The sequence below is a fragment of the Ictidomys tridecemlineatus genome, chromosome 3, assembly GCF_052094955.1.
Source record: "Ictidomys tridecemlineatus isolate mIctTri1 chromosome 3, mIctTri1.hap1, whole genome shotgun sequence".
In the NCBI taxonomy this organism is placed as follows: Eukaryota; Metazoa; Chordata; class Mammalia; order Rodentia; family Sciuridae; genus Ictidomys; species Ictidomys tridecemlineatus.
Window position 1 is genome coordinate 206796136 of NC_135479.1, and position 15329 is coordinate 206811464.

General features: G+C 40.6%; 1 protein-coding gene across 2 annotated transcripts in view; it reads left to right on the plus strand.

The window, feature by feature from the left end:
- The window catches only part of Mrps6 (mitochondrial ribosomal protein S6), a 65964-nt gene that overhangs the window by 45502 nt on the left and 5133 nt on the right, over nt 1-15329 (plus strand). For both annotated transcript variants that reach the window (XM_078044589.1, XM_078044588.1), the window contains exon 2: nt 3972-4111. In XM_078044589.1, the coding sequence (XP_077900715.1) occupies nt 3972-4111 (140 nt within the window). The remainder of the gene's footprint in view (nt 1-3971; nt 4112-15329) is intronic.

Here is a 15329-nt window from a genome sequence, read left to right on the forward strand (position 1 = left end):
AAATATTGTTTAGGTAAGGCTTGTAGAAACAGGAAAATTGAGAACCACTTATTTGGCAGAGGAGAAAACTGAGGCATGACTTTATCCAAAGTGTTATAGCTCATTAATCAGTGATCAGGGACTAGATTCTGGTTTTCCTAGTTCTAGTTCATATTTATTATTTATTTTCCACTCAGCCCCCCAAAATTGTTTAATTGGCATATTGGTAGGTTGGGAAAGTCTCAGAGGGTACTGCTTTCAGATGGGTGGGGAAAGCTCATTAAAAAGCATGCATGACTTAGAATAGATGGAATTGAATGGCTCAGAGACCTTGTAACTGAGAATCATGGCCACAAAATCATTTGCTTTCAATGAACCATATACTTTTACAAATTGTGCTAAACAGACCCCCCCACACACACACACCCAGCCTAAGTATTTCATTTTATTGGATCTCTAGGCTTCATCAAATTAGGGAGGCTGAATTTGGCAACCTGGGTTGATTAGATTAAGAGCATATGGATGGGGTAGTGAGTACAGAATCTGTTCTGAGCCCTGTGGTAAGTTGAGGCTGATGGTGGTCATTCATTAGGTGGTAACCCTGTATGTTTCTCTGATGGCCCATCCTATGGGGAATTCACTTTTTGTACCTCTCAGTCACTTGTGGTTATCTGGTGCATTTTAGGGTGAGTGGATTGAGGCCCTACCAATTTCTTCAATCCATCACAATGTAAAGCAGGGATTATTATATTAGGAATTGGGCCATATGGTCTCTGTTTTAACCACAGATCTCCTTTTAAGCACAAAAGCAGCCCTTAGACATTATGCAGATTCATGAGTTGGCCATGTTCCAGTAAAACTATTTGCAAAAATAGGTAGTGATCTGCATCTGGCCCATGGGCCCTGGTTTGCTGAGCCTGCTTTATTATAGGAGGGACATGTTGGACTACCCTAATAAACAAGAAATGTTTTTGCTCTTCCTTCAGTCTTTTTAACATTTGGGGTAATTTGAAGTTGCAGTCAAATTAATATAACCATTCAAGTATTCTTCCAACATGACCTTTACATACCAAAGTCAAACAGGTGTGTTTTGATATTTTCCTAAATTACATTCTTGTTAGCAGCATTTCCCCATTTTGGCACAGATGTTAAAAAAAATTTATTTTACAAGCTTTTACTTCAGAAGAGGGTACTCCCTATTTCGTGTTGTAAACAATTTGGTTAGATTTTAAACAAGACATGAGATATTGAGATAGTCTTCTTTAATCAAGCAAAACTTAAATTAAAATTTATGATTTAGGTTACTAATCAAAAGACTGTAGGAATCTATAATTTAATTATTTAATCTATAATTTTTTAATCTTTAGATAGACTGTACATCCACTGTATTATAAGTTAATTGATGTAATGCCAGGTCAAGAAATAGCATTTTTAATGAAATGAAATATTATCCTGTTAATAATGAGGCTTCTGCAGAAATATGAAAATGTCTTTGTGAACTACTGAAATGTGAAAATTCAGTTTTCATGTGATTAGAACTGCATATATTTGATACTATCATAAGGAGCAATTGCCATAGAGTTTTTACATAGTTAATGGGAAGAGATTTTGATCCCTAATGTTATTATTTTCAGGAAAATTCTGTTTTATCATAAGGTTGGTTAAATATATAAACATAATATTTCAGTTGGGATTATTTAAATCAATAGTGGACTACAACATGAAACAAAAGTGAAAATTTTCTAAACTTTATGATAATGTCTTAGCAGTATTTGTCAGAAAGAAAATGTTTCCAAAATAGTAGATTTTCCATGGTCACCAGAATGACTATGGAAAATCTACTATTTGCAGTTTTCTGATCATTGCAGCCATGGGGAGAAAGCCTTTTCTTCAGTTCCCTCCTGTACTTCAAGATCTCCTTGCTTGTGTTGTTCTCTGAGTTCTAGAAGTGCCCCTGTTTGCTACTCCTTCCACCTCCCCTAGCTGTTTTCCTTTTCCTTACCACAGGCTCTTCAGTTACTAACTGCCTTGTCATAGCATCTCTTAGAGGCTCAGTTCCAAGTCTGTAAAGCTTCTCAGCTCCTTTTTTACTTTATTTTATTTCTTGGTGAAGGTTAAATATGTAATAATAAAACACTACTAGACCAATGTCAGGCCTGTTGCAGTCAGGTAGTAAATCATGGCTGTCATTGTTGTTGTTATTTAAAAATGCTACATTTAATCTCTTGACTGGTGCATTTGCCATTAACTCCTGTTTTACTCTTAATGTGTTTTTTCTCCTGAAACACTTTGCTCAGACTTGCTTGCCCCTTGAGCTCTGGCACTTTCTCCCTGTCATTGCTGTCCCACCTTTGCCTTGGGAACTGCAGTCTGCCTTCTGACCACATGTTGCTAAGTGCCCCTGTACTCACCAGGTTATGGCTCTTACTTTACTCCATTCTCAACCCCACATTGTGGAGGCTGTCTCTTTTCTTAATTTTTTGTGACAAGGCAGGCTCCTGATATTCCTCATAGTTTTGACTTTGAGTCCTCTTGTCAGCTTCTAGATGTTTATGCTCTTCAAGGTTCTGTTGTTCATACCCTCTTCTTCCCTCACTGCAGGAGCCACCTCCTCAGGGCTTCCAGTAGCTGGATGCACAGATGACTATAAAACATGCATTTCTAACCCACCTGTATTGGAATTTAGAATTTCTATCTTTGGGTCAACCCTGGGAGCCACAGACATCTCACACTTTGTGTGTCCTAAACCCAGTTCATTGTTTACTGTCCCCAGCTGGTTTCTCCAGATTTCTGTCAGCTGCTAATGACACTAACCACCAGGTTTTGGTGCCCTCTTTTGCCACAGCTTACCCTCCTTCTCCACATTGTACAAGTTGGATTTTTCAGGTGTATTGTGAATTATCTTCCCACATTTTGTTGTTAACGTATATACATATAGAGATGCCTGGAAATACTTCAGATGGTTCAAGTCTTATATCTCTGCGTGATTGGATTTTATATTGGCTGAATTTTATTTTTTATAAAGGCTTTTATTACTTATGTCATCAAATCCAGCCTATTGTCATCTTCTCAGCCCTCCTTGACCTGATCTCATCCTCTGGAACTTGTGGCTTTATCTCAGTGGCCTCATGCTTTCTTGCCCTTAAACCTGTACTTGGTGCCTGGTTGGTTTGTGTGTTCCATCTCCAGTCTTCGTTTTCAGGGCTCCTGCCATGTAAGCTTTCCTTAATGAGGCCCTTCTCCCAACTAAAGGTGTTTCTTCCTTCCATGAGCCCCCTGCTCTCTCTGCTACTCTTTTGTTCTTCTTTCTGATCTTCTTCCATGTGTTTTATTAGATTGTAAGCTCCATGAGGGCGGAGATTGGGACTTATCCTTCCCCCTTTTGGTTATAGCCTTCTAACATTTCTTTTTTTAAAAAAATATTTTTTTAGTTGTAGATGGACACAGTTTCTTTATTTTTATGCCGTGCTGAGAATTCAACCCAGTGCTTCACACATTGAGGCAGGTGTTCTACCACTGAGCTCCAGCTCCAGCCCATCTTCTAATATTTCGGGAACTACAGGCTATGGTTTTGATGGAATGGTCAACTGTTCAGACAACAGGATGCTCTTCTCCTGGAGTTCGAGTCATAAGATACAAGGACTGACCAGTGATTTGTACTGATTGTACCTGGCTCAGGTGTTCTGAAGAAGCCACTCATAAGTTCCTGCCTCCCAGATTCTTGGAGCTGATCTGACCTTGGAACTCTCTGAAGCCTGATTCTCCATATTTTTCCTCTGTGTCTGTGAGCTGTCATATCTTTATAATAAACATCTCCTCTCACACTCTTAAGTTAACCAAAACCAAATTTCTCTTGCTTTAACCCAGAGATCCCTGCCAGTAGAGGTGTTATGATTGGAACTGACTGCACTTAATCATTCTAGTTCTCATATTGATTGTGATGATTTTTTTTTATTTCTTTTTAAAAATGAAAACAAACAATCAAAAACCAGCCAGAGACTGCTGCTGCTTTGAAACGGACAATAGAAGCCCTGATGGACAAAGGAGCCATAGTGAGGAACTTGGAAAACCTGGGTGAGCGAGTACTTCCTTATAAGATCTTCGCCCACAGTCAGCAGCACAGGAAAGGCGGGTAAGTTTCTTCGCGAAATGCGTGGAAAATGTCTTTGATGGACTCATTAGAGAATACTTATCTATCTTAGAAATTATCATAATTTCGCAGTCAAATCCCTCTTTTATTGGGTGTCATTCAGGTTGTATCACAGCAGTGTCATGTTGTAAATAGGATGCAGTTATGCTGGCCCTTGGCAGACTATAATCAGAGCAAAATAGGCCATCCTACACACAGAGGCTTATAAGCTCTCAATTATGGGAGGCTTTTCTTGTCAAACTGAACATCTTTGTCCCTAACATTTTCTTTTAACTTTAGTCTTTAAAACACCTCAGTGAACAGTGTGTGTCCACATACTCAGCACATTCTTTTTGAGTAAGTAGGTTGCAGAGAAGCAGATGTGCTTCTTCTGACCAGTATACACCAGCAGAGCTAATCCACATGAGAAGTATGGTTTTACCCACTCCGATTAATGATGAGTTTCTGTCGTGGCATTATTTTCTCTCACAGGATACAGCATCTTCCTCAAACAAGGGTTTGATACTGTGCTAATAACTATCTTTGTAAATAATGTATAGAGGGGGTTTGAAGCTATTTAAGCTTTAGTGGTGTCTTTTTTACACGCAAGGTTTCTGGTTTGGGGGAAGAATCTTCTCATATTTTGTTGGGTTTTGTAGGTCAGTATTAGAGAAGATGGAATTAGTCTTTAGCACAGTGGGGCAAGCCCAGGGGCAAAAGATGCCACTCTCCCTCCAGTACTCAGCAGCTCTCTGTGGTGAGCAATTCATGTAGCTTTTCTTTTCCAGCTTCCTTGGGCATGGAATTCAGGTGGTCATTCTCCCATTCATATTGTCCCGGGGACCAAGCAGTATAATCTCTGCAGATGTGCTTTGTGGACAAAATGCTGCTTCAGTCTTGTTTTGTGGTTATGTGCAGGTGGAATGCATGTTGGGGCCTCAGTGGAGTCACACCTCCACAGAGGCTTTCTTACGGCATTTCAACTTCTACTGGGATGTGGCATGTGCTACAGACCTCCTCTTTTGCTTGCCTCACATTATTTTATACTAGTGTTCACCTTCTTGAGAGTACCTGGGAAGAGAGTACCTGAGCATTGCTAAGCAACAGGAAATACACAATGGCTAGGCTTCTTCCACAATCAGGGAGTGAGGAATGGAGATTGTGAGGGGTATGTGTAACTAAGTTCCCTTCCTCCCTCCCTCCTTTCCTTTTTTCCTTCCTTCTTTCTAGACTTAAACACAAATGGGTATGGCTTTAACAACAAGATGGTGGATTTTGTTTATAAAGGAGCATATAAGTCATGTAGTGATAGGCACCTGTAGTCCCAGCTGAAGGAGAAAGATGAATTGAGCCAGGAATTGAAGGCCTGCCTGGGCAACTTAGACTCCCATTTCCAAACAAACAAAAGAGAACAGAGCATATAAGATCTGGCCAGAATTATTAACCAGGTTCTCAGATGGAAGGCACTGTACAGGGAGAAAAGTCAGTTTCCTCATTCATGTGGTACTGCAGGGGTATCCAGTAGGAGGACCTCCTTCTACAGTTTTTCCAAGCACAGGACTTTTAACTTTTTTGAGGGCTGGTGTGACCAGCACTCTAGAATATGCACTTCTAACAAGTGCATGGGGGAATGCTGACGTTGCTTGTTTAGGATCACGCTTTGAGTGCCATCATATGAACTCCTTTAGTATCAGGCCTCTGCGTGCAGTGCAGTGCTGAGTGTGTGTGTGTGTGGGCGGGGGCAGGGGTCACTCTTTTCTTTATGGGTAGAATAAATTCCCTGAAACTGCTGACAGCCCTAGCCCTGCACTTTGAATTCCTGACCATATCTGCATGTGCTTCACCAAGGACTTGGTTACATTCACTTAATTCATTCGCCTTTAAAGATGTTATTTCTGTTTGTTGTTGTTTGTTTGTTTGTTTTAACTTCACTGTCCTTAGCAAAGGAGAGACAGCACACTTAGAGTTTATACATGTATGTGTGGTATACATTCATAGAAAAGAGATTCCCAGCTGTGGTCAGAGAGATTTAGCTTATTTTTCTGAGACAAGTCAGTGCCTAGTATTTATTTGTTTTAAAGGTACTCTTTTTCCCAATGTTTAGAGAGAAGCTTCAAAAGAAAAATGGGGTGTATGTGATCAATTAGATATGGAAAGCCTTGCACGATCTACTCCCTTCTAAAAACTTACGTGCATTGGCATATAAATGGTGGTAAGCCCTTCGGTTAAATCCCATTGACCATATTGCCTTTTAATTTTGTAAAAACTGTGAATATTCTCCACAGTGACTTTTGGTCACTGAGCATTTGAGAGCAAGTGTATTGGAATTAACTGGATAAAGAGAAGCCAGTGATGTGTCCAGATGGGAGCTTGAGATTAGTTGGATATTCTCTTGGTTTTGGCCAGTCCCCTGGAGTCACTAACCTTAGTCAACTTTTCCTTCAGTTGGCAAACTATTCATATTATTGCACATGGTCAAAATGATATTGCAGATATTTATTAAGTGGATTATGTGCTCTTGGTTGCTAGAAGCTGGAGAAGTCTCACTTTTAAAAAATAGTTAAGAAGAAACAGAGTGGACTTGTCACTTATGCATTTAGTAGTCAAAGTTTTGGCTAATTTTCAGCAGCTGAGGAGGCCACGACATATATTTGCAGTTTAGGCAAGGCACCAGTTTTAATCTTGATGCTAGTTGTGAGAGCCATTCTTCTAGCTGGCTTGTGAAGTAAGCCTAGATGCCCTTTTGAGAATCACATTCCATTGTGCTATAATTGCTGGTATCGTGTGCTTTTATTTTTACATTCACAAGAAGAAGTGGTCTGTCCTAGTGGTATCCATAGGTCTCAGGATGGTTCCTGGTGTCAAGGAATTTTCCATCTAATTAGGGACTTGACTGCTTAGTAATCTGGGTACCAACAAAGGGACTGTGAGTAAAGGTGCCTCATAGCAGTAGGGCCAGGCCCAGGCTGACAACCAGCTGTCCCTGTCACAGTTAGTTTCCCAGCATGTTGGGTGATTACCACTGCCATTCTCTATCCCTACCTCCTCCCCCAGATTGGCCTCCTGCTGCATATAGGCCAGATGGGCTGAAGGATAGACAGTGCCTGGCAAGGAGAGAGCCACTGCCTTACAGTTATCAGGGATGTCTTCCAGCGGGGGACACTTTGGGAATGGTGCCATTACTTATTATTTTATCAGCCTATTTCCAGGTTATGCCAAAAATAAAAATATAATCATTTCCATCCCAAATATTAATTTGGTCAGTCCCTACTTTAGAGATAAGTATGTTCCAGAAATTTGTAAGTTCGTTGTTTGTAACTAAGAACTGTTTTCCCACTAAAACAACTTGGTTAAGTTACAAGTCTGGTCCACAGAAATATACTCAATTCATTTTCTCTGAGGGTCAGAAGTTGATGGGCCATTCGTGTTCAGCTGAGGACCATTTTAAATTTGTTTTTAAAGATACTAGTCTTTGTTCTATCTGGCAGCAGAATGGAGCCTGGGTCTCTGTTCACCCTTATCAGGGATGGGGTCAATATCTCAGACACCTTAATAAAAGGGGTTCACACTAGTTTTCTATTTCCCCAAGGGCGATACTGTCTCAAGCCAAGTTCCCCTCACCCCTACCAGGTGATGTAAACTTAAAAAACAGCGAAGTTGACCAGCTGCACCTGCTGTTTGGGGTGGTTGGGGACTTTTAATTCTCCTGAACCAGCTTTCCAGATGGAGATTTCTGGCCTCATTTACAACCTGTTGTCACCAGGCAGTGTCTGGAAACCACTGGTGCCCAACCTAGAGGGGCGGGGGGGTCTTAGGACAGCAAGGAACCGCTCCTAGTTCTGGATTTGCTGTAGTCTCTTACAGGCCTCTTCATTAACTCCCCCCTGTGCTTTCATGTGCCCACCCTGATGTGCTTGTCTACTCCATGGGGAAGGCAAGGTGCTGTGAATATGTTTGCTATATTCCTCGCTGTCTGAAAGGGAAGGATGTCCCCCACACAGTGGGGAGCAGTGGGAGTTGATGCTCTTTTAGACCCTTGTAAAGGGGCAGGTAGCTTACTGGGTACAAGTTGACATGCACACCATTTGAGATCCTCTTTCCACTAGATGGGGATGGACAGGGAGAGATTTCCAGTGCAGCAGAGAGAACTGTAGACGGAGGAAGCTGTTCCATATTTCAGTGTTGGGCTTCTGTGTGCTGTAAAAGGCTGCCTCAGTGGCGTTAGACTCCATTTACTTGGTCTGACTTTATTTATTGCTGTGAGACTGTGCTGCCTGCTGGACTATAAATAAAGAGTTCTTCAGTAGTAAAGGGGTTTCTGCCTCTTTTTCCCCTTCTTTTTCCATTCTCAACCACTTTAAAATTTGGATAGGTGCTTACAGCAAAGTTCTGCTGGCCTACATACAAGATACCCTTCTATTTACGGGTAAGCAGAATGATAAAAATAACTGACACTGTGGTGAATCAGTGGAATTTTACTGACTTGCTCCCCAAGTGTATCGGCAGTTTACTCTAAGAGTGTTGGCACCATCTCTAGAGGAGATTGATTCTCCTCTGTAGTTTTCCCGTTAGCTAACATTTCCATGTTCTTGTGCTTTCCTGCCAGCATCAAGTCAAGGCCAGCATCCTGACCCCATTCTTGAGTATAGGTATGCTGCAGCCTGTTTCAAAGCAAGGCTGTTGAGTCCTGGGAGGTTTCTAAGTGGCAGTACCCCTAGATTTGTAAGGATTCTGCTTTGTAAGGTTCTTAAAATGAGACCCAATTGATATAAAAAGAAATGAGGCTTTTGCATGCAGACAGTGCCTTGGTTTTAAGGTGAATAATTTACTGTCTCTGTGAAGCCTGAATCCAGAAAGGTTTAACCAATATAGTTTAGGAACTGGCATCCAAACAGATCTGTTTCCTATCTACAAAAAGGCTCCAAGATGCTTCAAGGCTGCAAAGCCCTCCCTCCCCCTCCTCTACCTCCTCCACCCACTGGGCGCCACTGAGTGCTTCAGTGGAAATTTCCACTTGTCTGACAGGGGGAAGGGGAGGTTGTCTGAGAGAGACATACAAAGAATATAACTCTAGTTCAAGCAAGCTCTTTTTGTAGAAAACTTGTAAATACAGGGTTAAGACAAAAATGCAGTTTAAAAAAAAAACACCTTTCTTGCATTTAAGTATACTACAAGAAAACAAATTTTCTCCCTTAAAACCTGGAGGAGTGGGACTGGGAGCTGGCAGCCATAGGCAGTCTGCACAGTCTGGTGTCAGAAGATGACCAAGTGGTACCCAGGGTCTAGGATGACCCTGGGGACATGGAAAGCAGCTGTTTCCCTCATGAGGACACTGCTGTGGATGGTATTCATTTTTTTCAAGCATTGAGCACAGTCTGTCCTGGAAGCTGTTTCTCTGGGTCTTTTCAGATCTCTGAAAGAGTTTTCTTTCTAGTGTGAAAATGTCTTAAGAAATCGAAAGGAAGGTTAAAGTGTCACTTTGAAGACCATGTGGTAAGTTCAGCCTGGAGAATACTTGACTGTTCTTTTGAATGTTGGTATCTGATAAAAAATGACTTGCGGGGAATGAAATTGACCAAATTTTGTTGTGTTCATGTACAAATATGTAACAACAAATCCCAGTATTATATGTAATTCTAGTACTAAGAAAAAAAAAAACTTGAAAAAAGAAAATATTTTTCCCAGTTTAAAAAAAAAAAAAATAAAATGCCTTAGTGTACTGAACCTGTTTTGGCCCCTCTTCTCTTCCACTTCTGCAAAGTTGGTGTGCTTACAAGTTCAGGCTTTTCTGTAGGGAAGAGATGTGCTTAGGAAAGCTGATACCAGCCTTGTAGATGAACAGATTCTATAATAGAACCACACATGGGGAGACATACTTTAAAGCAAATATTGTGAGGCGTTATGTTTTAGACAGGGGTAGTGCTTAGGCTACCTTGTATGCATGCAGAACCATTTCCCTTACACCATACAGCACATGGCTGAAGGTGCTGGGAATTAGATTTTAGATTGTTTTTCCAAAATGATTGTCTACTTATTGGTTCAATCACTGACTAGAATAAAATGGAAAATAGAAAACGGAAAGCTAGCTCTTTGCAGTATTTTATTATTTTTTCCTCAGTGCAATGTCTGCTTTTGGTAGTTGCAGTATCATAACTCTGAATTATTCTACTGTAGTGAGAAGTTTATAGTGAGGATATAGATGGAAATAAGAGAGTCCACGTGTAGGATTTCAAGTCTTGTGTTCTGATTCTGCCTACATTGGTGAGGGCAGGAAGCAAGCATTGGTAATTTCATAGTGATTCTGTAATCTTCTGGTTCCTTTCCTCTCTCAGGCAGGGTGAAGGTGGAGCCAAGGGCTCCCAGATTCCTTGGGAGACTCTGAGTGCTTTTCTGCATCCTGCCCTTGAACTCAGCTCCTGAATTTCAGATGCGTGCGATACCCCATCAGGATGTAGGGAGTGGACATCAAGGTAGTTCCAAGGTCATTTTTTTCCACCTAACCTTTGGGACTTGAGCTGTCATGTAAATGGTAGCCCCCTTCAGGCCTCAGGAACTGTCTGGATCCACAACTCCAAGTGGGTTACAAGGCTCTCCTGGGTGTTTATTCTCATGTCTGCAAAAAGCCTCATCCTCATTCTTTGAGTCATCTGTTGTTAGCTAAGCCCACAGCCCACAGTTGGGTATCGGTGATTGTCATGGCATTGCTACAGTCTCCAGCAGGAATGGGAATCTTGTTGAAGTCATGGAATCCTGGATTTCTGCTGGCACAGCAGCCCTTGCATCTTCTCTTTGCAGCTAGACTGTGTGTTCCAGGAGAACATCCCCCCTCATCGTTTCAGTCTCCTGAGGTTTGCCTGTAGGGTATTCAATAATCAGGTTTGCTCTGACAGTAATCAGGTTGGAGGAGGAATCTTTACTGGAAGTAACAAATAATTGATCCTTCATATATGGGAGGGACATGATGAACCATTTACCTGTGTTCTTGGGCCACTCAGGGAGCCAGGTTGTGTGTGTCCTGAACTTCTGCTTGGTAACCTTATGGTGGGGAGGTAAGGAGCTCACCTTTCAGCAAGGAGTGAACACAGTAAGGTCTGCCCATCTCTGAGCCACTTTCCCCTTTTTCTGTTTGGCCACGTTTCCTTTTCATGGTGTAATAAGGAAGGAGCCACTGAGTGGAAGCAGTCTTTGCCCTCAACAGCCGCAGGCACAGATCCGCAGGGAGATAAGCGTGAAATAACAGTCACAAGCTGTGGTTGTAGGTGCAAACCATTTGCATTTTGGCCAGCACTTAGGGTTTGGTTGTTGAAGGAGTGTCATGAAGGAATTGAGAGAATAAAGAAGAGTGGACTTTGGGTGGCAATAGGGAGCTTCCAGAAGCCATTCCACAGCCCAGTCCTAGAATTTCCAGACCTTTTTCTAGGACTTGGTTTTACAGATAGAGGGAGGAGCTGTGTGGTCTGGGGTCTGGAGTCTGGATCTTGCCTCTTAAATCTTTGTGACCTGGGGCAGATCACTTCCCTTTCTGGCTTTGGTATTCTCCTGTGAAGGGTTGGGCTGCATTGTCCTTATTGTCCTTTCTAGCAGTTAGTCTATGACTTTGTAACTCATTTCATTACCAAGCAGTCAGTGGTTTCTTGTGTCCTAGAGTTGAACAACCTGCTCTGTTTGAGTCCTGGCTATGACCACTTAGTAGCTGAGTGAGCTCAGGCTAATGAGGGAACCTTTCTGGAGTCTCTTTTAGTGATGTTAGATTCTAATACTCGGTGCGGGCAGAGTGTAGGGAAACCACACACTAGAAAGTTCCAGGAGTCTTCGTGGCTGGGAGAGCACTGCTGGAACCACACCGCACTCAGCTCCACTTCCTCTTCTTCCACTTTCCCAATTTCTCCCATGGAGTGGGGTTTCTGCTGCCCTTCATCCTCTCAGAAGCTGTTTAAAAGATATGAAAGCACTTTGAAAATTAGAGAGTGCTGTTATTATGTAAGGTGCTTCTTTCTTTTTAAGTTCTGAAATATGAGGTTTGTGATCTATCTGGCTTCTATTCTTTTTGCCCATATCACAAAATGATATCCAGAAGCTCTGGTTGTGTTTCTTAGGATCTGGTGAGTGCTGGTCTCTGAAGAACATCGTTTAGGAAGACTGAGGATTGATCGACAGAGGATGTAAATACACTTTCTCTTAGTGGCAGCTGTAAACATACTTTCTCTTAGAACATGTGGGCTAACTTCTAAGATAGCCCACAAAAGTGCCTTAGACCTGCAATGCAATTGAATAGAAAATGGAAGAAAACCGTTCTTGCTATTAATGATATTATAAGTAAAACTGAGATAACCCCAGACAGTATTTGAGGAAGTTGAAGGGCAGCCTTTACTTGGGGGAGCAGGAGATGGCTGTGGACTTGCTAAGCAGGGCTGGCAGTGGTGATGACTGTCAGTTGGTGGCTCAGAGCAGCCCAGGCCCTTGCTGAACACCTTCCTCCCATGTTATCCGACACACTGCCCTTAAGCTGCCTGCACAGGTGTCCAAGTGGAATGAAGTAAGAAACTAAAGGCAAAGAAAGAAGCAGGGAGGTGCGCAGAGAGTACATATATGTTCAAAGGAAAACTACCTGCTGTCGTGGGAATGCTAGCAGACAGAGTAAGGTCACAACTCCTGCATGGTAGCTTGGAAGGACATTTTGATGAATAGTGAGAAAAGAACAAATGAATAAATGGGAAGAAAGAAGTGCTGAGGAAGCTCTCCTCTTGCCACCAGGTGGCCAAAATAGAATTAGTGGTGGGCAAGGAAAGTGAGGAAAAGACTGGTGCTGGCATAGAGCAGGTAATTTGAGATTGTTCACACTTATTTTTCAGGCTCTACTCCAGAGCCTTGTTCAAGGCAAGCAATCAATAATTAAATGTGGAACAAATGAGTAGTTCATTAGTTGGGTGATTGCAACCCTATTGTCTGCCGTATGGGGATAGAAATAAGCAAGTAGAATTAAGCCTTGACCAGGTTGGTGCGTAGTTTCCAGAGTAAGCAAATATGTGTGAAAGTCACTTATCTCAAGAAGCTCACAAAATGATGGAAGAATTCACCATTTCTGCTTCAATTTTCAAGGAATCTAGGAGGCTTCATTGGTTGTAACTGCTCCCTTGTCTTTCCTACCCCATTATCAGGTCATTTACCAAGTCCTGCACATTCAGATTCCTAAGTACTATTTTTAAATCAATGACGTTATAGAGGTAATTTAATAGATATACAATAAAACTGCACATATTTAAAATATACAATTTAATAAGTTTTGATATACACACACTCCCATGAAATCACCGCAATCAAGATAATAAACTTTCGTCATCCTGTCTTCTCTTGCCCTTGTGATCCCTTCCCTCTTGTCCTCCACCCCAAGCAACCCAATTGCTCTCTTTTATTTCAGATTTGTTTTTATTTTCTGGAATCTTAGATGCAATCAGGCAGTATGTACTCTTTTTTACTCCAGTTTCTTCATTTGAAATAATTGTTTTAAGACGTGTCAATAGTGTGTATCAAGAGTCTAACTCCTTGTTGTTGCTGAGTTGCTTACCACCATATGCTTATCATTTGACTGATATGCATGTTGCTTCCAGTCTGGGTTGCTCCAGACAGCAAGGCACAGATATTGTATGGACCTGTGCTCTTAAATTCTCTTGGGTAAATCTAGAAATAAAAGGCTTGATCATAATAGCAGGTATATATTTTTTAACTATTCAAGAAAATGTCAAATGTTTTCTCAAATTGGTTAGAGCATTGACAGTCCCACTACTAGTACATGAGAGTTCCAGTTTCTCTCAGTCCTTACCAACACTTGTTATGGTCAGTCTTTTTAAATTTAGCTATTTTGGCAGAAATCACTTTGTGGCTTTAATTTGTATTTTATCAATGATTGATGGTTTTAAGTATCTTTTCATGTGCTGTTTTTTGTCGTTATGTATCTCATGAAATGTGTTTTCAAGATTGTATTCTGGGTAACAGTATTTTATCCACAATTTTTAAATTTTTTGATCATAGTCATTTTAATATTAAACAAAGTCTTAATTTGCATTGTTGTTGTATCTGAGGACACTTGGCTTCACCCGGGGTCCCAATTTAAATCTGTGTTCCATTTTGAAGCTCATTTAAATCTGTGTCCCATTTTGAGGCTCATTTTCTTATATGATACAAGTATGGAACAAAGTTCAGTTTTTGTATAAGGATTTTGAAAAGTCTGCTTGAAAATTATATATTTCTCTACTGGTATTCACATTTATTTCCAATGTCTGATTATTTGTTGTTAATATAGTAAACTAAGGTCATTTTTTGGTCTATTAATTTTGTATTGTGCAGCTTTGCTAAACTCAGTGGTTCCAATCTTTTTAATAATGTCTTTAGGTCTTCTCAATAGTCATGTCATATGCAAATAAAGACAGTTATATTTCCTTCTTTAACAATCTGGAAGCTTTTTATTTCTTCTCCCCTCCCCGCCCCCACAGTATTTGGGATTGAATGCAGGGCTTTGTGCATGCTAGGCAAGTGCTGTACCACTGAGCTACAGTCTATCCCCTTTTTATTTGATTTTCTGGCCTTTTTACACTAGCAAGCATTTTCAGTGCATTGTTGAATAAAAGTGATACTATAGAGGACATTCTTGTTTGTTTCCAATGTTGGGGGAAAGCTGAATTTTATCAGTTGGTAAATATTATTTGTAGGATTTTTAAAGATGTCCTTTGTAGGATTGAGGAAGTTTTCTAATTCTCTCTGGTTTCCTGAGAATTTTATCAGGAATGAGTAGGAGATTTTGGTTAATGCTTTTATTCACCTGTATTGAAATGATTGTGGGGTTTTAAAATGTTTTGTTAGTTTAATATTATTAATTACATTGGTTGATGTATTTTTTTCACATGTTAAGCCAATATTATATTTTTGATATGTGCCCTGATTGGTCATGATAGGTTGTCCTTTTTATATATTATAGTAATCATTTTGCTGAAATTTTATCTAGAATTTTTTTTATCTGTGCATATGAGAAATGAATCTCTTCTTTTTCTGTGTTGTCTTTGGTTTTGGTATAAGATAATGCAGGCCTCAAAACAGTTCATAATATCCCCAACTATCCTTTTAGTACTTTAAAAGGCTGTTTCATTTCACTTTTCTCTTTCTTAATAGTGATAATTTATCTTACCTCTTTTTTATTGATCTGACTAGAGACATATCGATTTTATTG